Genomic DNA, 25,325 nt, shown 5'->3' on the forward strand with positions numbered 1-25,325 from the left:
TGTGCATGTATGTGCAGGTGCACTTGGAGGCCAGAAGAGGGCATCACATACCTGGGAGCTGGGGTCGGGCAGTTGTGAGGTGCCTAACATGGGTGCTGGGAACCCAACCCTGATCCTCTGCAAGAGCAGCAGGTGCTCTTAAATGCTTAGCCATCTCTCCAACCCTCTTGTGGGCTTTTATAGGTGTTCTGCATCCCAACTTCTATTTTTTTTTAAATCTTTTTTTGAGACAAGGTCTCCCTGCAGCCCCATCTGGCCTGGAACTCGCTATGTAGACCAGGCTGGCCTTGAACTCACAGAGATCCGCCTGCCCCTGCCTCCCAAGTGCTGGGACAACAGGGGTGCGCCTCCACACCCGGCCCAACTTCTATTCTTCGTCTTTACTATTACTGCTTACATCTTCCCTCTTCATGTTCCCTGCTTATAAAACACGGCTCCACCCTCTTCTGAATTTTTAAAATATTTTATTATTTTTATTTTGTGTGTATGAGTATATTGCCTGCGTATGTAAGTGCACCTATATCATGCTGTGCCTGTGGAGGATGGAAGAAGGCGTTGGAGTCCCTGGAACTGGACTTATGGATGGTTGTTAGCCACCATGTGGGTGCTGGGATTCAAACCTGGGTCCTCTGCAAGAGCACCCAGTGCTCTTTACCGCTAAGCTGTCTCTCCAGCCCCCCTCTTCTGAATTTTAACCAGAAAGCACAGCAGCTGAGAGCGGGTTCTGATTCCAGAAGCTGATTTCTGCTGGTGTCTCACTGTGTAACCTCAGGTACTTGTTCAGCCCCCTGTGCCTTGGCCTCTTCCTCTGTACAGTGGGAACAGTAATGGCATCTGCTTCGGAAGGTCATTAGGAGGGTTTCAGGAGTAGTTGTTAATTTCCTAGGAAATGTGAAATGCTACATAAGTAGGTTTTGGTTTTCTGGTTTTGAGGAGCATTTTTGGTAAATAAAATAATCTTTTAACTCCATCTCTTCCTTTCTGCAGAAAAACATCTTATCTCTTTCCTCGTTTTCTTCCTCTTGGTTAGCCACTGCCTGTGCTCACCTTCCTGTCAAAATGTTCCCTCCGCTTTCTCACCAACTCTTACATCACTTGTTTATTTGAGACAAGGTTTTATGTAGCTCAGGCTGATCTCAAATTCACTATGGAGCCAAGGATGATCTTGAACTTCTGATCCTCCTAATCCTGTATCTCCCAAGTGCTGGGGTTACAGGTATGTGATGTCACATTCCTCTTTGTGTGTGTGTGTGTGTGTGTGTGTGTGTGTGTGTACATGTATGAGCAATTTGTGTGTGTGATTGCAGATATACCCACTGTGTGGAAGTCAGAAGACAGACAACCTCTGGTGCTGGTCCTTAACCTTCCACTTTGTTTAAGATATTTCTAGGCTGGGCTTGGTGGCATATGCCTTTAGTCCCAGCACTTGGGGAGCAGAGGCAGGCAGATCTCAGTGAATTCGAGACCAGCCTGCTCTATACAGTGAGTTCCAGGACAGCTAGAGCTGCAGGGAGACTCTATCTCAAAAAGACAAAAAAATAAAAATATACCATCTCTTGGGCTAGAGAGATGACTCAGTGGTTAAGTGCACTGACTACTCTTGCAGAGGACCCAGGTTCGAATTCCAGCACCCACATGGTGGCTAACAACCATCTGTAACTCCCCTTCAGGGAATCCAATGCCCTCTCTGACCTCTGCAGGCATTGCACAACATAGGTACACTTACATACATGCAGGCAGTACACTCATACACATAAAATAAAATAAAAATAATAAATTTTTAAAAAAATAGCATCTCTTGGTTGCCTTTCATGCCTGGACATGCTGGTCCATTGCCTCTGAGGGGTCTCCTGTCTCAATACCCATCTCCCCTGGAGGATTACAAGACTCTCACACTATCTGGCTTTCACATAGGTTCCAGGGATCCAAACTCACGGCCTCACACTTGTATGGCAAGCTCTTTTACCCACTGAGCCATCTCCCAGCCCACATGTCTCACTTTTAATATACCTTTGCTAAAATTAGAATTCCTGTCTAGATGCCATCCTGGTTCATGGTTGGCTTCAGTTTCTATTGCTCTAACTCCCTCCATGCATCTGCGAATTAGACTCTCATCATCCCATTGCCCACTTTGATTTTCCCCCATGCCAGAGATCTTTGATGACTCTGTACAAGGTCACTGGTCTCCAGCCAAGAGGTGCGTGGCGGGGAGGAGACACTCCACTAGGTGAAGAGACAGATGGTCCCAATGCCAGGGCTCTGGACTTGAGGCAGGTGCAGAGACACTATGACTGTACACCTATCTCAAACCCAGCATGCCTCATAAGAATGGCAATCAATGCAGTGTTCCTTCTAACCAGTGGCTTTGCTCCAGGCTCCCAGGCAGAATGGAACAGCTGTCAGTAGGAAGTACGGAGCTTGTATACAGAACACTGCGCGGGGTTATCGGAAGACCTGGCTCTCGGCCCCATCTCTGCTCACATGTGCAACTCTGACCTTGGCAAAGTCATATGTACCCATTTTGCCTTATGTACCTTAGAGAAGATGATAATGCTTACAGTTGTTAAGTATATACAAAATCACTTCTGAGTACACAGTTCAGCCGTGTACACACTAAAAGCTGTATTTGTTGTTTAGTCAAATCTCAGTTATCTAGCCCAGCTTGTCAGTGAATAAAATTCCTGCTCAGCTATCGGTCCATGCCAAGATGTTAACAGCAATAGGCAATTTAAAACCAAATTGGTTTTATTCATCAGTAGATTGAGAGTCTGCTATAGATGATCTAAAGTTACTGTAGTTTTATTCAATCTCAGAAACATTGATGTTTTGTTTTTGTATTGAGATGGGGTGTCACTATGTTACCCAGGCTGGTCTCAAGTTCATAGGTAAAAGCGATCCTCCTGCCTCAGCCTTCCGAGTAGCTGGAACTGCAGGTGTGTATGCCACTGCACTCAGCGTTTGTTATTTATTTGTATGAGTGTTTTGCCTGCAGGTATGTAAGTGTGCCGTGTGTGCAGTAGCCACGGAGGCCAGAGAAAAGTGTCGGATCCCTGGAACTGGACTTAGAGACAGCTGATAGCCACCATGTGGGAGCTGGGATCTAAACTAGGGTCCTCTGCAAGAGCAGCCAGTGCTCTGAATCGCTGAGCCATCTCTCCAGCTCCTGCACTCAGCTTTTACTACTGTTGTTTTGAATCATAAATTTGTTCCTGTCTTCATTTTTATTATTATTATTTTTAGTCTTTTTGAGACAGGGTCTCCCTGTAGCCCCAGCTGTCCTGGAACTCACTATGTAGACCAGGCTGGCTTTGAACTCACAGAGATCCGCCTGCCTCTGCCTCCTGAGTGCTGGGACTAAATTTGGGTACCACCACACCCAGTTTGTTGTTTCTGTCTTTGTTGTTGTTGTTGTTGTTGTTTAGAGGGTCTCAAGTATCCAGACTGGCCTCAAAGTCACTGTGTAGCCAAGGACAACCTTGAACTCCTGATCCTCTTTTTTCCACCTCCCAAGCGTTGGGATTTGTGCTGGATAGCTTTAGTGTCAACTTGACACACCTGGGTTGAGGAAGCCTCAGTTGGGGAATTGCCTCTATTGGACTGGCCTGTGGCCATGTCTGAGGGACATCTTTGTGATGAGTGATGTGGGAGGGCCCAGCCCACTGTGGGTGGTGCCACTCCTGGGCAGGTGGGCCTGTGTTGCATAAGAGAGCAGGCTGAACAGGGGCCGGGGGAGCAAGTCAGTAAGCAGTGACCCTCCATGGCCTGTGCTCCAGCTCCTGCCTCCAGGTTCCTGCCCTGAGTTTCTACCTTGGGCTCCCAGATGAACTGTGACCCGGGAGATGTAAGCTAAATAAACCCTTTCCTCCCCAAATTGGTAGTGGTCAGAGTGTTTTGTCACAGCAATGAAGAACAAACTAGGACAGAAATATACTTGTGTATCACCATCCCCAGTATATGCAGTATTGGGGATGGAGATGGAGCCCAGAGCTTTGTACATGCCATGTAAGCACTCTACCAACTAAGCTTCATCTCCAGCCCCTACCCTTCCCACCAGTACCTTTCTGGTGGAGAAATGCCCTGTCCATTTGTAGAGCATTTAGCCATATCCCTGGCCTCCAGCACTAAATGCCAGTCATGAGAATCAAGGGTGTCTCTAAGCCTTTAGTCCCAGCACGCCTTTAGTCCCAGCACTTGGGAGGCAAAGGCAGGTAGGTCTCTGTGAGACTGAGGCCAGACTGGTCTACATAGCAAGTTCCACATCAGCTGGGGCTACAGGGAGACCCTGTCTCAAAAAAAGACCCAATAAATATATAAATCTCTAGGCACTGCCTAGATGTCTCCCAGGGAACAAAACTGTTACTGACTAGGATTCACAGATAGTATAGTTTTTAAAATATGCAAAGTCTTTACTTGGCTAACTCCTCAAGCACACAACTCCATATTCTATATTTTCTATAAATTTCTACACATTCCAGGGAAATTCTAGACAGTTCATGTTTGGCTAAATTTTGGAATGATATGAAGCTGTTAACTGCATCAGGCTGGTTCAGCAAATAAAGGCACCTGCTGCTAGGCCTGAAAATCCGTGTTCCATCCCCAGGACCCCAATGGTGGAAGAAGAGGACCAACCTCCACAAGTTGTTTTCTAACCTCCACACACCATTAAGGTGTTACCTGTTTCTATTACTAAGCATTCTCATATTGCAAAAAACCCTGTTATTATGAACATAGTAATACCATCTCATTTTCTACTAGACAATGGTAAGTTTGACTCTTTCCTAACAGCCAATAAAACACAGAATGGACAGTACACCTACTGGGTATAGGACAGGCCCACAGCAAAGAGTGATCTGTCCAGTATGTCAAAGTGTTCGCAGTTCTGATGTGAAGCTACTGTGTGGGGACAAGGGTTGTGCACTGTGCCTTTCCTTGGCTGTGGGATTCTCTCTGGAGAACCTAATCAAGTCTCTGCTCTTTTTTCTCACAGCTGCTCATGGCACAAGTTCCTAAGATGCATGTTTACCATCTTTCCCTTCCTAGAATGGATGTGTTTGTATCGATTCAAGGACTGGCTTCTTGGAGACTTACTTGCTGGTTTAAGCGTTGGCCTTGTTCAAGTTCCTCAAGGTAAAGAAGATCCGAAGCCTTGTCACCCAAAGATCGTCTGTCAGACTTCAGTCATTGCCAGGAACGAACAGTTCTGCTGGGTGATCTGAAGAAAACATGGGAACTGTAATTAGTGTTCCCTTAGTTTCTTAGGTTTTTGGCTTCCCCGCACCCCCAGGATGGCTCCAAAAGATTCAGCTGCGCTTAGACCTAAGAATACTTCCCATGGTGTTTGCAACCCCCACTCCTGGTCATTTTTCCTCAGTGGGGATTTCAGACTCCTGACCACAGTAGATCTCAGATGGTATTGGTTTTGTTCAGAGAGATGAGCACTAGGAAACAAGGCACACCTGCATCTCTCCAGCGGGCATCAGCAGTGCAAGACCACAAGGTCACACGGTTAGGAGCCGGAGCTACCTGGGCTGTGGGAAGCTCTTTTCCTTCTGGGTGCAGTGGTGCACACCTGCAATCCCAGCCCTGAAGAGATGGGGCAGAAGGATTAGGGGCTTTAATGAGACCTTGTCTGAAAAACAAAAATATCTTGCTTCTAAACAGGGACCAATGACTCTTTTTAAATTTATTCATTTATTTAAGTTTTATGTGTATGACTGTTATGCCTGCGTGTATATAAGTGCACCCTTGTGCAGTGCTTGCAGAGGACAGGGTGTCAGGTATCCTGGAACTGGAGTTAGAGAGGGTTGTAAGCCACCTTGTGAGTGTTGGAAACCAAACCTGGATCCTCTGCAAGAGTGGCCAGTGCTCTTAACTGCTGAGCCATCTCTCCAACTCCCCAATTACTCTTTTTAGAGAGCGAATATTGAATTTACTAAGGCTACTGTAGCTTTTTTGTTAGCTGTTATTTATTTAAATGTTGGCACTTCACTTTTCTCTTTTTAAAATTTCCATTGTCTATATTAATTGTACATGGTACTGTGTTGCATAAGGACATTTTTGTCTAAATGTATACTGTTCATTTTGCATGCCTCCCACCTCCTCCTCTCTTCCCCTCCTGTTAGTTTCCTCTGTTCTTCTAGACGGTTCATCCACTTTCCTGCAAAGGACACAACTTCATTGTCCTTCGTGGTTGACAAACCCATTCTGTATCCACACCACACTTTTCTTTATCCATTCCTCTGTTGCTGGACACTGAGGTTGTGGAGCCAACAGCTCTTGTCGCCTAAATATTGTTTCCAGGACCCCACAAGGAACAAACCAATGACAAGAGTCCCTATGCTCAGAGACGCCCAAAGCTTGGGCTTCCCTCTGGCTTTTTCTTTCACCCACAATCGTTGGTCCAGATGGATTGTACTACCTGGGCTCATTTTTACCGGAACCAGTTCTTTCTGGTGGCATAGCTGACTTTCTCAAGGGAGACAGGCTAGAAAGTCAGCTCAAGACCAAATTTGTCCACAAAGAAGAGAATGGGTTTCATTATTCCTTAGCTCACACTAGCTCTCTCTTCCCTCTCTGGTTGGAGGTTGAACCCAGGACCTTTTGTATGCTAAGGATGTGCTCTGCCACTGAGTTCTACTCCAGCCCCTCCATCTTTACTGAACCTCCATCTGGAAAACACTTTGGTATTGTCTAGTAAATGTGCCCCAGGAGTTATTAAGGGTGTATAATCCTGTGCTGGACAGCTTTAGTGTCAACTTGACACACCTGGGTTGAGGGGCCCTCAATTGGGGAATTGCCTCCATTGGACTGGCCTGTGGCCATGTCTGTGGGGCATTTTCTTGATTGTTGAGTGATGTGGGAGGGGCCAGCCCACTGTGGGTCGCTCAACCACTGGGCAGGTTGCCCTGTATTGTATAAGAAAGCAGGTTGAGCATGGGTCAGGGGAGCAAACCAGTAAGCACCGGTCCTCCATGGCCTGTGCTTCAGCTCCTGCCTCCAGGTTCCTCTCCTGAGTTCCTAGTTTGGGCTCCCTCAGTGATGAACTGTGTCCTGGGAGATGTAAGCTGAATAAACCCTTTCCTCCCCAAGTTGGTATTGGTCAGAATGTATTTTGTCATCACAGTGGAGAAACAAACTACAAATCCCAAGGCATTTGTACATCTCTGCACCAGGAGATGGATATAAAAATATTCATAGCTTAGCCCCAGCCTGGAACTTAAAAGGCAGAATCCTATACAGCCCTGAAGAGGAGGGAAATGACGGCCTTAGACCCTGAAACATTTTAATCCTGGTTCCAGTGTCAAATGAAGTCCAGTGGTCCTTCATACCCTTCTAATAAATTTCCTATTTTGCCCAAGGTAATTTGAGCATATTTTCCACTATCTGCAATCAGTAGAGCCTTGTTTAAGAAAAAAAAAATGAAGCTGGGCCAGTGGCACATGCATAAACTGGTGGTAGCATGTGCTTGTGATCCCAGCAGTTGGAAGGTGGACACTGGAGGATCAGAAGTGCAAGGTCATCCTTGGCTACAGAGTGAGTTTGAGGCTAGCCTGGGCTCTATGAGATCCTACCTTAAAAAGAAAAAGAATGTGGAGTGAAGCCTGTAGATTACAAGAGACTTAAAGAGCTACATCAACCAAAATGAGCACCATATTGGGGTTCTGATTTAAACGCAAAGATTTTTAAAATAACGCACAGCATAGCGCCGGGCGTGGTGGTGCATGCCTTTAATCCCAGCACTCCGGAGGCAGAGGCAGGCAGATCTCTGTGAGTTCAAGGCCAGCCTGGTCTACATAGTGAGTTCCAGGACAGCTGGGGCTACAGGGAGACCCCGTCTCAAAAAGACCAAAAATCAAACAAACAAGTAAATCAATCAATCAATCAATCAATCAATCAATCAATCAATCACAGCATGTCTAGCAACAAATACTTTTCTAAAGATTGCCTCAGACCCTACCATACTCCTGAGTCAAGGTCTCTCGTGCGGCCACAGTCACTGTCATCTCAAGGCCCTACCAAGGTTAGATGTCCAGACTCCTGTGCCTGCTGTCAGAACTCAAGAGCTCCAGTCCCAGCTGACTGTTGTGTTGAATGACAGGCCTGGGCTGTTTCCCGTGTGAGCCATCCCACAGGCTTCTTGATGTCTTCATGGTATGACAGCTGAGGGGACTGACTGCATGTGAAGGGCCCAATACAACATGAAAATGCAGAGCCCCTAGTTCATAGAGGACTTACTCATGTGGGGTGTGGTGCCACATGCCTTTAATCCCAGCACTCAGGAGGCAGAGGCAGGTGGATCTCTGTGAGTTTGAGGTCAACCTGGTCTACATAGCAAGTTCCAGGCCAGCCAGAGCTACAGAGTGAGACCCTGTCTTAAACACTGATTCAGAATTTCAAGACACTGACAGGAAAACATTAAGTCAAGTATGCAGCCTCTCTATGCCCAGGATTCTCTCAGGCTACATAAGACAGATGCTGTTGGGTTTATTTATCTATTTTTTATTTTATGTGTATGCATGTATTGCCTGCACGTAGGTAAGTGCACCCATGTCATGCAATGCCCGTAGAGGTCAGAAGAGGCTGTCAGATACCCTGGGACTGGAGTTACAGACAGTTGTTAGCTGCCATGTGAGTCCTGGGATTTGAACCCGGGTCTTCTGCAAGAACAACCAGTGTTCTTAACCACTGAGCCATCTCTCCAGCCCAGATTTATTTATTTTTTGAAGCAGGATCTAAATATAGTCCAGGCTAGCCTCAAAGTCACTATGTAGCCAAGGATAACCTTGAATTCCCCAAACTGTCCTGCCTCTACCTTCCAAGTGTTGGGATTATGGACATGTAACCACCGCTCAGGTTTTATGCAGGACTCGGGGTCACACTCTGGCCTCATGTGTGTTAGGCAAGCACTCTACCACTGGAGCTACAGCCCAAGCCCCGATGTCAGACATTTCTGAAGGCAGCTCTGGCAGGCAGCAGCCTGAATGAGAACCTCAAAGAGAGCCAGGACCAAAGCCGTAGTTCTTTCTTGCAACTGTGTCTCAGAAGGGACATCCTGTGACTTCCATTACAATCTGTCCCTTAGAAGAAGGCAGTACCTCTGTCCCACACCTGAAGTATTGGCCCTTAGAATCACCTTAGAGACCCTGTATCACAACAACCATTTACCAGATAACCAGCAATATTGAAAATCAAGTGGATGTTGTGGTATTGTAGTTGAATGAGGAGTCTTCTTTCAGAGATGCATGCCAAATCCTCTGCAGAGGAAATGACTGCGTATCTTGGATTTGCTTCAAAATGACATAGGGTAGAAGAGGAGTGGGGCGCAGCCGAAATAAGATTGCCCATGGCTTGACCATTGCTAAAGTGGATGCTGGATTTAAAGGAGCTTGTTGCCCATACTATGTATTTTCTGTTTTAAATTTTCCATTAAAAAAAAAAAAAAAGCCTCGTCGGACCAGGAAGATGACTCAGCTGGTAAGAGGTGTTTGCCGTCTGAGATTACAAGCCTGATGACCTGAGTTCATTCTCCAGACCCATGTAAACATGGAAGGAGAGAACTGACTCTACATTGTTGTCTTTTGCCCTCTGCACACGTCCTGTGGTATACCCACGCAAACGCGTGCACAGACACACAAATAAAAATAAGTAGTTATTTTTTAAAATATTTAATTTTTTAATTTTTTATGTGTATAAGTGTATGACTTGCATGTATTTAAGTGCTCCCGTGTCATGCAGTGCCTGAAGAGGTCATAAGAGGGTGTCAGATCCCCAGGAACTGGAGTTACAGACAGGTGTTAGCTGCCATGTGGGTGCTGGGAACTGAACCCGGGTCCTCTGGAAGAGCAGCCAGTGGTCTTAACTGCTGAGCCATCTCTCCAGCCCCTAAATAAATATTTTTTAAAGCCTCGTATAGAAAGTATTGAAGGAAGGTTGAAAAAAAAGATTGGGGCGATGAGCCTATGGAAACAGACAGCACCTATCAACCTGGAGGCAAGTTAGTTCGTGTGATTCTTATCGTGGTTTCCAGTTGTTTTCAGCCCTGGAAGACTCCCAAACCCTTCTTAAACTGATCAAGGGATGAGGAAAAAGCTGCCTCTAAGATGTTGGAATTAGGGATCCTATGGCTGTATTGCTTCCTTTCTATGTGGTATTAAGACCTCTCAGTGAAAGGTATTTTAGCCTATGAAAAAGAGCTAAGATATAGGGCTAGGCTTGTAGCTTGGTTGGTAGAGTACTTGACTAGCACAAGGCCTTGGTTTGATCTCTAGCACTCATAAACCTGGCATGCTGGGACAGACCTGAAATCCTAGCACTTGGGAGGTGGAAGCAGGAGGATCAGATGTTCCAGGTCATTCTTGGCTACTTAGTAGTTTGAGGCCAGCCTAGGCTACATGAGACTGTGTCTTAAAAACAACAACAACAACAAAAAAAAAATCCTAAAACCCTGAAATATAAATGCATGTGGGAAATAGGACATTACAATGAGCTCTAGATATTCTTTATTTTTGTTTATGGTGACTTTTAAAGCCAATCTACCTTCATTGATTAAATAAATCATGCTTTTCAGGTCTGACACTTAGTTTGCTGACAAGGCAACTGATTCCTCCTCTCAACGTCACTTACGCAGCCTTCTGTTCTTCAGTCATTTATGTAATATTTGGATCATGTCATCAAATGTCCATTGGTGAGTTCAGTATGGGAGCCACAGGAGGTAGATGGTGTTTCTTCATCAGTTACTTACGTATTGCTGAGCAATCAGTGCCAATCAGCTTTTGGTCTGTGTGAGGAAGTCCCCCCAAAAAACATCTTAAACAAGGAAAGGTTTATGTTGGCTCACTTGAGTCCATGTTTCCGATCCCATAATAAGACATAATCTGAAGTGCATGGTAGAGCAAAGCAGCTCACCTCATGGCAGACAGGAAGCATGTATGCACACAGGCACACACACATGCACACACATATACATGTATGCAGGCACATACACATGGGAGAGGGACAAGATATACTCTTCAAGGGCACATCTCTGAGGACCTACCTCCTCTAATCAGACTCCACCTGGACTGTTACTACCTCTTCCTGTAGCATCACCAACTGAAGACCAAGATTCCAACACGTGAGCTTTTGGAGGGTACTTGAGGTCAAATCATAATATCCTTCCCCTGGCTCCCTACAACCCATGTCTGTCTCACAATGCAGATGCATTCGGTCTCTCTCCAAGAGTTCCTCTAGTCTTACTGGTTCCAGGGTTGTTCAAATGGCCAAGTTCAAAGTCTTCTCAGAGACTTAGGACAGCCTTTAGCTTTGAATAACTATAAAAATCAAACTTTAAAGCTAAGTATTTCTAAAACAGAAAGGTGGCACAGGTACAGACCAAACATTCCCATTCTGAAAGAGAGGAATGGGTATATATAAAGGAGGCATGGGGCTGGTGAGATGGCTCTGTGGGTAAAGGCACTTGCCACCAAGGCTGGCGATCTGAATTTGATTGCTTGAACTGACATGGCAGAAGGAGCGAACCAAACCTGCAGGTTGTCCTTTGACCTCTACACACATGCCAGGGCATGTGTGCACATGCATGCGCGTGCGCGCGCGCGCGCGCACACACACACCCACACACACACACACACTCCAACTAAATAACCAAATAAATAAATTGATTGAACTTTTTTTTTGAGGTAGTCTTGCTATACTAGCTCTGGCTGACCTGGAACACTCTTATGTAGATGGGGCTGGCCTCAAATCACAGAGATCTGCTTGCCTCTCCCTCCTGGGATTAAAGGCATATACTACCATGCTCAGCTAATAAAAAAAAAAAGTTTTTAAGAGAGAGGGCTGGAGAGACGGCTCAGTGGTTAAGAGCACTTCCTGCCCTAACAGAGGACCCATAGTCAGTTCCCAGAACCCACATTAGTTTGCTCACAACTGCCTGTAATTCCAGTTCCAGGGGATCCAATGCCCTCTTCTGGCATCCTGCATCCTTGTATGCGGTGCACACATAAGCAGGCATACACACATACATATAAATAAAAGGAAAAACATTAAAGCAAAGAGGAATGGGACAGGACCAAAGCGACATCGGTCCTACAGCTCCATGTCCCCCGTCTGGGGTGTGCAGTTTTGAGAAGCGCGCCAAGTGGGCTTAGGCAGCCCCGCCTCTGCCACCAGCTGCGGCAGCCCATACGGCCTCTCTTGGGGGCTGGCTGTGCTCATTGTTCTCTGCTTTCCTCCACAGATGTTCCACTCTCTGGCATCTCTAACATCCTGGAGTCAACACCACAGTACTGTTCCTTTAAGCTCAGCTCCCCACAAAGTCTCAGGGCATGGACAGAATGTAGACACATTCTTTCCTGGAATGTGACCTAAATTGGCCTGTGGTCCCATTCCCAATAGCGTGTCTGTTTTCATTTGAAATCTCATCAGCACAGTCTTTGTGGTCCACATTTCTGACAGCATTCTGGGCTTCTGAGATCCCATCATGGTTTCTCGTGAAGCTCTGCATACAGCATTCTATGCTATTTCTAGCCTCCTCCAAACTTCCCCAGATGCCTCTGCAAGTCTATTCCAAAGGCTCTGCACTACATCAACAGTTCTACTCTTAGTGCCAATTTTCTGTGTTAGTTGCTATAACAAAATACCTGAAGAAAGACTTATTTTGGGCTCATGGTTTCCATGTCTTGAGTCCATCTCTTGGCTCCCCTATTCTGGGCCTGTGATGAAGCGGAATGTCATGGTGGGGAGTAGATGGTGGAACAGAGTGACTCACTTCAGCCGGATGTTGTGGCTCATGCCTTTAGTCCCAAACACTTGGGAGGCAGAGGCAGGCAGATGTCTATGAGTTCAAGGCCAGCCTGGACTACATAGTGAGTTCCAGGCCAGCTGGGGCTACAGGGAGACCCTATCTCAAAAAGACAAAAAAAAAAAGAAAAAGAAAAGAAAAAAAAGATTTATTCAGAGTGATTCACTTCATGGCAGCTGGGTGGGGGGATGACAGGACATACCCTTCAAGGGCACACCCTAGTGATGTACTGCTAACTGGTTTCTTAACACCATTCCCAACAGAACCACCATCTAGGGACCAAGCCTTCAATACATAGGTTTTTGGGCAACCTTTAAGAAACTAACCACAGCCTAGCATGGTGCTGCACGCCTTTAGTCCCTATACTTGGGAGGCAGAGGCAGGCAGATCTCTATGAGATCAAGCCCACCCTGGCTACATAGTGAATTTCAGGCCAGCTGGGGCTACAGGAAACCGTTTCAAATAAAACAAACAATCCAAACCACAACAAAACCTGATGGTGGATATTCTTTCCATGTGGTTAGTGTTCATATAAAAAAAGTCCTTAGATGTGATGGTTTATGCCTTTGATCCCAGCACTTGGGAGGCAGAGGCAGAAGCAGGCAGATCTTTGTGGATTCAAGCTCAGCGTGGTCTACGTAACCTGTTCCAGGCCAGCCAGGGCTGCATAGTGAGACCCTGTCTTTAAAAAAAAAAAATCCTTTTGGGGCTGGAGAGATATCTGGCTCAGTGATTAAGAATACTGACTGTTCTTACAGAAGACCTAGGTTCAAATCCCAGCACCCACATGGCAGCTAACAACTGTCTGTAACTCCAATTCCAGAGGATCCGACAGTCTGTTCTGTCCTCTGTGGGCATTGCACGACCTGGCTGCACTTACCTACATGCAGGCAATACACGCATACACATAAAATAAAAATAATTTAAAAAAATTTTAAAATCCTTCTAATATTTCACTGTTAATGTCACCAGCAGACAAACAGGCCAGCAAGGTATTTCCCAAAGGAATTAAAGGGTAGAGTACTGTGTGAGAGCTCTGTGCCCTCAGCTAACAAGTCCAAAAGTGGAGTTGCTAAGAGGGCTCAGCAGAGAAAGGCACTTGTTGCTGAGCCTGGTGACCTGAGTTTGATCCTCAGGACCCTCAAAGTAGAAGGAGACAATTTACTCCTATAAGTTGTCCTCCAACCTCCACACAAGTGCCATTGTCCATGCATCCACACACAGAAGCACATGCACGTGCACACACAAACACTAAATACACTCAATGTTTTAAAAAAAAGAAACCTGGCTGGCGTGATGACTTGGTGGTTAAGAGAGTATACTTCTCTTGCCAAAGACCTGAGTTCAGTTCTGAGATCCCACATCAGGAGGCTCCCAACCACCTACAATCCCAGCTCCAGAGGATTTGATGTCTCTGGCCTCTGTAGGCACCTACACTTAGATACTCATACATGCACGCGAGCCACACACACACACACACACACACACACACACACACACACGATTGAAAATAAAAAAATTTAGTAAGCTAAAAAATGAAAATGGCTGGGTGTGGTGATGCATGCCTTTAGTCTCAGTACTAGGGAGGCAGAGGCAGGCGGATCTCTGTGAGTTCAAGGCCAGCCTGGTCTACATAGCAAGTTCCAGGACAGCAGGGCTATAGGGAGACCCTGTCTCAAAAAGACCAAAAGAAAAAAGAAAGAAAATAAAACAAATTTTAATAAGTTAAAAGAAAGAAATCCCCAAAGTGATTTTGTCAATATTACTAAAATAGATCAATTCATCAGCTGGGTCTGTAATAACCAGACACCATGATTTATAATATAGTTTGTCAGCGTATTAATTTGCAGTAAGAAAATTATAGCCATTTTCCTGAGCCAGAAGCCCATCAAAAATTGTAATAAAAATCTCTTCAGATCAAAAACAGTAAAAAGCCAGGGCATGCCTTGCTTTTGTGATGTCTCGGTTTCCCTGACTCCTTACCTGGTGCCCAACGTCTTTCTTCACAGGTCCCTTCTTCCTTGTGAGTGCTCTGATGATCAACGTCTTGAAGGAAAGACCATTCAGCAATGGTCACCTGATCATGGGAACTTTCGTCAAGGATGACTTTTCACTCCCCACCTTCTATGTAAACTATAATGGATCCTTGAGCACCGTGGCAACCACCACTTTTCTGACTGGGATTATTCAGGTAGGATCTGGGACTGTGGATTCTTGAAGGACTAAATAGAGGGTTTATTGTGGTTTGAATGTGAAGTAGTCCCCTGGAGACTCATGTATTGGCACACCTGATTCCCATCTTGTGGGCTTGGTTTTGGAAGATTCTGGAACTGTTATAGATAAAGCCTCAGTGGAGGAAATGGGCTACTGGGGGCAGATAGCCCAGCCCCACTTCTATCTGCTCACTCTGCTTCCTCTTCTGTCAGATGTGAGAGGGTGAGGAGGCCCAGCTGCACACTCCTCCCATCCTGGAGCCACCTGCCGCTGTGCCTCCATGATGGACTGTGAGCCCTTAGAACTGTGAGCCAAAATAAGCCTTCTTCCTAAATAGATATTTGGTCACTGCAACAGGAAAAGTAATTAATATAGTAGTTTTAAATTGGCCCCTTCCTCTATCTACTGTTATACTATTATACTGTTATACTATTATAGTGTGACTGCAACTTCTGTGATTTATTTCTGAGTGCTTGTAGATAAGGCTGCATAGTGAGACCAAAAAGAAAAAGTGCATACGGGGGAGCCTGGGGGGATGGCTCAGTAGGAGGGTGCTTTCTGCACAAGCACAAGGAACTCCAGCACCCATGTAAAAGACCAGGCATGGTGGCATACACCTGTAACCTCAGCTTTGGAGGATGAGAACAGGTACATTCTGAGGCCTTCCTGCACAGTCAGTCTAGCCAGTTTGAGGTCCAGGCTTAGTGAGAGACCAAAAAGTAAGACAGGGCCAGAGAGGTGGCTCCATGGGTGAAGGTCTTTGCGGCCAATATAAAATCCCTGGAACCCACAGGATGGAAGGAGAGAACCAACTCCCACAAGTTGTCTACTGACCAATACACACGTATCATGGTATGTGCATGCACACACATAAAAATAAATAGCTTTTTAAAATTTTATTTTATGAGTATATGTGTATTGCCTGCATGTAGGTAAGTGCACCCATGTAGTGAAATGCCCACAGGGGTCAGAAGAGGCTGTCAGATGCCCTGGAACTGGAGTTATAGACAGTTGTTAGCTGCCATGTGAGTGCTGGGATTTGATCCCAGGTCTTCTGCAAGAACAGCCAGTGCTCTTAACTGCTGATTCATCTCTCCAGCCCCAATACATAAATTTTTAAAATGTGCAGTTTAGTGAGAAAGGAGTGTGAACATGGTTAGAGTTGTAGACAAAGCAAATGTGGACAAAGTGGTTATAATTGCTAAAGAGATTAGAGTCTCTAAAGAAAAGCTACATGTGAGCAAATAAATAAATAAATAAATAAATAAATAAATAATAAATAAATAAAGGTAGAGACGTGATTGAAGAAGGCATGCTGATGTCAGCCTCTTCCTCCACACACACCCACATGGGCAAGCATATGTGTTCATACATGTATAGCATGCACACACACACACACACAGGACAAAAAGGGGACTGGAAAGCTAAGCGTGGTGGTACACACCTTTAATCTCAGCACTCTGGAGGCAGAGGCAGGTGGATCTCTTTGAGATCAAGGCCAGCCTAGTCTATATACTGAGTTCCAGGCCAGCAGAGTGTGGGCTCATGCTTATCAGGAACCACTGAGTTGGCACCCAAGGACCCCAGTTCAGTAGAGAAAGGGAGCCTGGAGTTCTCCAAAGTGCCTCCCTCCGACTTTTTGTTGGAGATCCTTCTTGAACATGGGACCACTGGAGAGTCTGGTTGGTGCCATTGCTGACTTGATGACCTGCCCCTTGTCTGTTTTTTCCTCTTCTTCCCCAACCTCCCTGTCCCTGCCCCTAGCTATCAATGGGCATGCTAGGGATGGGCTTCATGGCCTCGTACCTTCCGGAGGCTGTGACCAGTGCTTACCTGGCTGCTGTGGCACTGCACATCATACTGGCTCAGATGACATGCATCTTTGGGATTATGGTCAGTTTCCACTCTGGCCCCATCTCCTTCTTCTACGTGAGTAATCTCAACCCTCCCCCAGATTTCAAACGCTCCTCCCCTGGCCTCCAAAGAGAAGTGGGCCCAAGTGGAGAGACTCCTGCCATCCAAAAAGGACATGCTGCTGATGGGCCACTCACCCACGAGGGGCCTGGAAGTAGCTCCATCTCCTGTAGAGTTAGGGTCTTGGTCAGCTGCAGGAGCCAGTAAGAACAGCTGCTCAGCTGCAATAACCACTTCAGCTTAGCCTTTTAGGGAAGATGGTTTACATTAAAATGTGGTCATGGGGCCAGTGAGTTGGCTCAGCTGGTAAAGGTGCTTGCCACCAGGCTTGGGACGACCTGAGTTCAATCCCTGGAGCCCACACAATGGAAGGAGAAAACAGACTCCTGCAAGTTGTCCTCTGACATGCTCACACCCACGCACATACACATGCTAAATAAATAAATGTAAAAAAATTGTTAATTTGGTCATCATTTTTCTCCCTATTACATGCCTCATAGCTGATCTGTCTCCTGAAACATACAAAGAGTATAAGTAGCCCCTGAATGAAAAAATGAAATAAAACCTCAGCTAAAGAATATACATGGCCAGGAAGCTGACAGCAGAGAGCTTAATGAATAGAACGCTTAGGTCCTTCCACCACCCTGAAACATACAAAGTATACTTTCTCCTTGCTCAACATTATTGCCTCTGCCTCTTTTAATGTCTCCTCTTCATCTTAAAAAAATACATATGAAGGGGGCTGGGAGGGTGGATCAGCGGTTTACAGCACCGGCTCCTCTTGCAGAGGACCCAGGTTCAATTCCCAGAACCCACATAGCAGCTAAGAACTGTCTGTAACTCTAGTTCCAGGGGATCTGATGCCCTCTTCTGACCTCCTCACATGAAGGCAATACACTCATATACATACAATAAAACTAATAAATAAAAAATATTTTTAAAAATATTTATCAAGCCAAGCCTGGTGGTACAGGCCTGTAACCACACCTACTTGGGAGGCTGAGGTGGGAGGATCTGAAGTTCAAAGCCTGCCTTGGGCTACAAAATGAGTTCCAGGCCAGCCTGGACAACTTATTGAGACCCTGTCTAAAAATAAAAAGTAAAAAGAGAGTGGGGGTGTGGCTGTGTGGCAGACACTTGCTAAACATAAGTGAAGCCCTGGGGTTCGGTCCCTAGTGCCAAGAAAATAACAATCACGACCCCTAGCCCTCAGGTCTGCACCTCAATGTTCCAGTAAAGCCACAAACACCTCGGGGTCCAGCAACTCTTCCTTGCTCTCTAATCTGGAAAACATAACCTTTTATAGATTTTAGCAACTGTTATATCCCTTTCTAAAGAAACCACGGCAATTTTTTCTTCTTTCAGAACATAATTAACTACTGCATGGCTCTCCCCAAAGCGAATTCCACCAGCATCCTGCTGTTCCTAATATCTGTCGTGGCTCTGAGAATCAACAAGTGTATCCGCATTTCTTTCAACCGGTACCCCATCGAGTTCCCCATGGAGCTGTTTCTGGTACGTGTCTTTGATGCCAGATTTCATGATTCAGATCATTGAAAATACTTTTTAAAAAAAAAATCATAAAGCAAGTACCTAGGGAGGCAAATATTAGGGAATTAAAAAATAAGAATTTGGAGGCTGGAGAGATGGCTCAGCAGTTTAGAGCCTTTGCTGCTCTTTCCTGGGACCCAAGTTCAGTTCTCAGCACTCATGTTGGGTAGCTGATAACTACCTGCAATTACAGCTGGGCATAGTGGCACACACCTTTAATCTGAGCACTCAGGAGGCAGAGGCAGGTAGATCTTAGTGAGATTAAAGCCATCCTGGTCTTAAGAAAAAAAAAAAGAATTTTAAATACTGAATTAGGCAAAGCTGAATATACAAATATACAGTTTTTAGTATCCCAGGCTGGCCTCAAATTCATGACCCTCCTGTTTCCGCTCCTTAAGTGCTGGAATTCCAGGCACGTGCCACATAATGGCTACGAAATGCTTTCATTTTTATTTTATTTTTTAATTTAATTTATTATTCGTGTGCGTGTATGTGTGTGTATATACAGGTGCATGTGTTCCACAGTGTACATGTGGAGGTCAGAGAACAATTTTATGGCATCAAGTCTCTCTTTCCACTGTGGGTTCTGGGGATCAAACTCAGATTGTCAGGCTTTCAGAGCAAGGACATTTCACAGGCCCAAATGCTTTCATTAAAACATTTTTTCCCTCATATGTTTGCTTGCACAAGTGATGTTTCAACACACGTATATATCATGTTAAATCAAGCTAGTTATCATCTCCATCACCACACATGCTTATCTTTTCTGTTTGTTGTTTTGGCTAGTTTGTGAAACAAGGTCTCACTAGACAAGCCCCAAGCTAGCCTCAATTCTCCTGTGAGTGCTGGGATTACAGGCATGCACAACCCTGTCCAGCTATCATTTTTGTATTGTGAAAATATTTAAGATCTACTGCCTTGGGGCTGGAGAGATGGCTCAGCGGTTAAGAACACTGTTCTTGCAGAAGAGCTGGGTTCGAATCCCAGTACCCACATGGCAGCTAACAGTTGTCTGTAACTCCAGTTCCAGGGGACCCAACAGCCTCTTCAGTACTCTGTGGGCATTGCACGACACGGGTACACTTACCTACATGCAGGTATAACACTCATACACATAAAAAAATAAAAATAAATAAATAAATTTTTAAAAAAAGAAAGAGGGAAGAAATTCCTGTATCTAAAGTCAACGCTATTGAAACTTTTCTATATTCACCTCTCATTTCTTGACTCTTTCAAGCACAAACAACATGCTCCCTGTTGGTGAATGACCCTCATTTTCTCTGTAGAAATTGTTCCTACACTAATGTACTGACAGTCATACTGTCATTTCAGTATGATTTCAATCTCATGACATCACAGTTAATAAACTGGGGCAAAGAGTTCAGATTTCTCTGTCACTCGGAAGCAGCAGACCTGTGACTCACTGCTGTCTAAAGACAGTTTTTTTTCTCTTTATGTCAGCAAGTAAAATTCATCTTTGAGTCGGGTGTGGTGGCGCATACCTTTAATCCTAGTACTTGGGAGGCAGAGGCAGGCGGATCTTTGTGAGTTCAAGGCCAGCCTGGTCTACATAGTGAATTCCAGGACAGCTGGGGCTACAGGGAGACCCTTTCTCAAAAAGATAAAAAAAAATTTTATCTTTATTGTTGTGATGAACACTTCTACCACGATAAAGATGCTTCCGCAAACAAACCTCAAGTTTCAACATCAGCATTTCTCATACTGGGATGGTTGAATTCCTAGGTGTTCATGAGAATTCTTTTCCTCTTCAGTAATGTTCTGTGCAGAGACACTTGACGTTCCCCAAATGCTCACACCGTCCCCTGCATTTCCCAGGGGGCTTCATTTGAGCCAAGCATCACAGGTAAGCCAACTGTGGTCCTGCTCCATGCCTGGCAGAACTCTGAGAGTAAAATCCAGGTGGTAAAGACTTCTTTTGGGGGAGGAACATGAGGTGAGGCCACCATATTTTTATTATTTTTAAATTTGGGATTGCAGGTCTCTTGTCTCTGTTTTGAGGATTTTTTTCAAAAATTATGTTTATGAGGGGCTGCAGAGATGGCTTAGCAGTTAAGAGAACTGGCTGCCCTTGCAGAGGACCTTGGGTTCAGTTTCCAGCAACCACATGGCAGCTCATAACTGCCTGTAACTCCAGTTCCAGGGGCTCTTCTGGTCCCTGCAGGCACTGCATACATGAGGTACACATACATACAGTCATACACATAAAATGAAAATAAATAAGTCTTCTAAAAAATTTATGTGTGTGCAGATATGTGCACATGAGTGCAGGTACCCACAGGGGCCAGAGGCATTGGATTCTCCTGGAGCTGAAGTTACAGTGGTTGCGGGCCACCCTGTATAGGTGCTGGGACCCAATCTCAGGTCCTCTGCAAGAATAGGATGCACTCTTAACGGCTAAGCCATCTGTCCATTCTCTTATCTCTGTTTTAATCTGATTCCATGCAAAGGCTTTATGTGGTCCCTCAGCTGTTGTCCAGAAAGACTGGCCATGTTTAGAAGTGACTGAAATCTAGGTGTGAGGGCACATGCCTGTAATCTCAGCTCTTAGAAGATAGAGGCAGGAGGATCAGGGTACATAGTTTGAGACCAGCTTGGGCTACAGTATGAAACCCTGTGTCACAAAAAGTGGGGCGGGACTGGGAAGACTGCTCAGTGGTTAAAATGCTTGCTGTGCAAGCAAGAGGACCAGAGTTTAGACCCCCAGAACCCATGTAAATGTAGAATGCCAGGTATGACTGTGATTCCAGCCTCAGAAGTCAGAGTAGGGAATCCCAGGAGCAAATTGGCTAGGGACACAAGCTGTATTGGCAAGTTCTGGGTTTGACTGAGAGACCTTGCCTTAATGAATAAGATGGAAGAGTGGTCAGGGATGATTCCCAGCATCAACCTCGGGCATCCACACAAATGTGCATGCACACACGCGTGCACACACACATCCACACACACACACATGCATATGTGCGCACGTACCCTCTACATACACGTAAAGCAAAAGGGAAAATGTGAATGAAAAGTGGAGAAAACAGATAATAGTTTTTAAAAATATTTATTATTTTCATTTTATGTGTATGAGTGTATTGCCTGCATGTGAATGCACCTGTGTCGTGCAATTCCGCAGAGGTCAGAAGAGGGCATTGGATTCCCCTGGAACTAGCGTTAAGGACGGTCCATAAGCCGCCATGTGGGTGCTGGGAATTGAACCCGGGTCCTCTGCAAGAGCAGTCAGTGCTGTTAACCATTGAGCCATTTCTCCAGCCCCCAGATAATAGTTTTATGTTATCAAATGCTTCTGTAGGATGGTAAGGGTTAGTCACATGACTCTCACTTACTATACCCCACATGCCTTACAAGCCTTATCAATATTGTACAATGCACCTGGATCTAAAAGCAGTTACAACTGAGACCATGATACAGCTGGTCCAGGGAAACATGTTCCTGTCAGTGTTGATGTTGATAGTTGATGTCAGGAGAGAGGCCCACAGTGTCTGTTTCCATAGCTGTGTCAGAGACCCAGGCTGCAGTTATTTGTGTTCCCAGGTCAAAAGGAGCTTGGAGAATCAAAACATGAGGTCTCTCTTGACCTTCCCGGGTCGGGATGGCCGCATGTTTCGTTTGCTGTCCTGTCGGGCTCTGAGCACCTGTGCTTCTGGAAGCACTCCCAATGTTTAATCACACACTTCCCTTTTTAACTCCTGCAGATTCTTGGCTTCACCATACTCGCAAGCAAGATAAGCATGGCCACAGAGAACAGCAGAACGCTGATTGACATGATTCCGTACAGGTCAGTGGATCCACTGTTCCAGACTGCTATTCCCTGATTTTGTTTTTCTGTGACAGCCCAGGCTGGCCTCAAACTCACAGTCCTTCTGCCTCAGGCTCTCAAGGGTTGAGATGACAGGCATGTGCCTCCATACCCAGCAGTTTTGCCCCATTCGGATGCCCTCGCTTAGCCTCTCACCATACAGCCTGACTGATAGCCTTTCCTAGCAGTATCTGGTCACCACCAATTTCATTTTATTTATTTATATAATTTTTTAGGATAATACTCTTTTTTATTAAGTTTGTTTGTTTGTTGGGGGCATGCACATGGCACATGTGTAGTTTAAGAGGACAGCTTGCAGGACTTGGTTCTTTCCTTCTAGCACTATGTGGGACCTGGGGATCCAGCTAGGTTGTCAGGCTTGGTGGCAAGTAGCTTTACCCTCGGAGCCATCCCACCATCCCTAAATTCACTTTAGAGCTCAGAGGGATTGCTTCTCCACCTTTTGGCTGAGATCAAGGGTAGAACGCAGAGCTTTGTGAACGGAGTAGACCAGCACAGGTCCCTCTTTCTTTTTTGGTCAGTCTTTTTTCATAAGAAAGTCAGCTGGTTTACCCAAGATACCTGCTGGATGCCCTCAATACCAGAAAGTCTTGTCTCTTTTCTTCGGGCATTAGAGGGCTCAAGAAGCCCCATCCCCGTCTGATTAATCCCCAAGAGTAGGATGAGAAAGCCAGGCATGGTGGTGCCCACCTGGAATCCCAGCAGTTGGGAGGCAGAGGCAGGAGGATCAGGAGTTCAAGGACAGCCTTGACTGCATGAAACCACCTCTGCCCTCCCCACCCCCTGCCCCCCAAAAGGATTAAAACTCGAGATCCCTATTTTCTAGCCTCTCTGCTGGGGTTCTGTGTTCAGGAGAGAGCAGTTCCTTTTGTCATCACCCACTTGCATTGAATGTAGGGGCCACCGTGGCTGCTCCTGATGCTGCTGCTCCTCCTCCTCTTCTTCTTCCTCCTCTTGTTCCTCCTCCTCCTCTTCCTCCCCTTTCTCCTCTTCCTTTTCCTTCTTTTAAACTACTCTGGGATTGAACCTAGGGCCTCATGCATGCTAGGCAAGTGCTTTACCACTGAGCAACATTCTCTTAATCTGGGTAGAAACGTATCCTCAAATAAGCCCACAGATGGCGTTCTGAAGGACTCATGATTCCTTTGCTTTCTTTTCCATCTGCCCAGTGACTACCAGGTAGACTCTTTTCAGGTTAGAAAGTTACCGTTATCAGGGCTGGAGAGACGGCTCCGCAGTTAAGAACACTGGTTGTTCTTGCAGAAGACCTGGGTTCAAATCCCAGCACCCATATGGCAGCTAACAACTGTCCATAACTCCAGTCCCGGGGGATCCAACAGCCTCTTCTGACCTCTGCAGGCATTGCACGACACGGGTGCACTTACCTACATGCAGGCAATACACGCATACACATAAAATAAAAATAACAAATAAAATTTTTTTTTAAAAAAAGAAAGTTACTGTTTTCTGACCTTGTCAGAAGAACACAGCTCCTTTCCCCACACTGCACAAGGGGGAATCCCGCAGAGTCAAGGACACTGGCTGAGCTCCAGGGTAACCACAGGTAGCTGTTTGATGCAACTAGATTGAACTAGACCCGCAGACCTATATCCTGAAAGTCCTCCATGAAATCTGAGGACAGCTAATCCATTTGAAATTCTATTCAGTTGAGAAAAATGAGCAGACACCACCTACACAGCATGTGGAAGGAAGACAAGGCAAATCAGACGTGGCCTCAGCCCTCAGGGAAAATAACTGGAGGCAGAACCAACATGGTACACACCTCATCTGCTCCCCAAAGAAGTACAAGGCAGGTGCTATCCTCCTGCAATGGATGAGGAAGCTAAGGCTTCTGAGGTTTCGATAACTTAGTTGAGAGAAGACATCTGGCCAGTGGCAGAGCTACTATTTAAACTTGTTTCTATATAATTCCAAAGTCTATGATTACAACCACATAACTATACTAACATTCAATGTGCTTACATTAAAAAAAATTTTTTTTGAGGAGGGGTGCATGCCACAGCATGAGCATGGAGGTCAGAGGACAACTTACAGAATTCAGTTCCTTCCTTCCACCATGTAGGTCCTGGGTGAAAACTCAGGTCATCAGCCTTGGCAGCAGGTGACTTTACCCACTGAGTCATCTCAAGGCCTGGCTTGTACTCTTAATGGTGTAAACGCCACACAGCCAGCTTTAACTTATCTTTCACTGTAAGATTCAAGGAGACGTATAAACAAGTGAACATTTCAAAAATGTAATTTAGACATTGCTTTGAATGTTCTTTATTTGAGCCTCTTTTATTTATCCATGGTTGCTAGGGAATGGCAAAATTAGACATTTTAACTTAGCTCTTGCTCTGTCCTTGTTGCTTTGTGTTTTGTTTTGTTTGGCAGTGGTTTTTGTTTTTGTTTTGAGACATGGTCTCTTGAATTCCTGATCCTCCTGCCTCCACCTCCCAAGTGCTGGGAAGCCAGGTGTACTCCACCACACCTGGCTCCTTTGTTCTTCCTAAGCCTTGTTTGCTGATAAGAATGTTGCAGAGAACAGTGAGAAGAAAAAGTGGTTTATGTTGAGTTTGTAATAATCTGTATTTATTCTATACCTCTTTGGGACAGTCACATTCTTTCCTAACTTCCTGCAAGGACAAAAAGTGAAGTGAACTTCAAGCATGATAAGATGCTTTAATTAGATAAAGCTTTATTTTCTCTGTGGAAAAAAGTCTACCACAAAAAATAACTGTCCCACATATATTAGTACGTGATCTTGCTAAAGTTGGATCTTTACATTGTTTTCCAGAGCTGAATCAGCCATTGAGTCATATATATTTGTGTCTTTGATTAAATGTAAAAGACCATCTCAAGAAGAAACATTTCAGACACACACCACACACACACACACACACACACACACCACACACACACACATACACACACACTACACACACACACATGAACGCGCACACACACAGACATAATCACCAGTGAAGGCTTCAGGGAGGGGCTGAG

At 45.4% G+C, this 25,325-nt stretch overlaps 1 protein-coding gene across 1 annotated transcript in view; it reads left to right on the forward strand.

Moving 5' to 3' along the window:
• Slc26a8 (solute carrier family 26 member 8) overlaps window positions 1-25,325 on the forward strand; it is an 86,204-nt gene that overhangs the window by 16,600 nt on the left and 44,279 nt on the right. The window contains exons 4-9 of the mRNA XM_008840203.2: window positions 4,988-5,127; window positions 10,568-10,684; window positions 14,806-14,987; window positions 16,775-16,939; window positions 18,290-18,439; window positions 22,195-22,277. Of these exons, the coding sequence (XP_008838425.1) occupies window positions 4,988-5,127; window positions 10,568-10,684; window positions 14,806-14,987; window positions 16,775-16,939; window positions 18,290-18,439; window positions 22,195-22,277 (837 nt within the window). The remainder of the gene's footprint in view (window positions 1-4,987; window positions 5,128-10,567; window positions 10,685-14,805; window positions 14,988-16,774; window positions 16,940-18,289; window positions 18,440-22,194; window positions 22,278-25,325) is intronic.

The sequence above is a fragment of the Nannospalax galili genome, unplaced genomic scaffold (genome assembly GCF_000622305.1).
Source record: "Nannospalax galili isolate Female #2095 unplaced genomic scaffold, S.galili_v1.0 scaffold538, whole genome shotgun sequence".
Taxonomy (NCBI): domain Eukaryota; kingdom Metazoa; phylum Chordata; class Mammalia; order Rodentia; family Spalacidae; genus Nannospalax; species Nannospalax galili.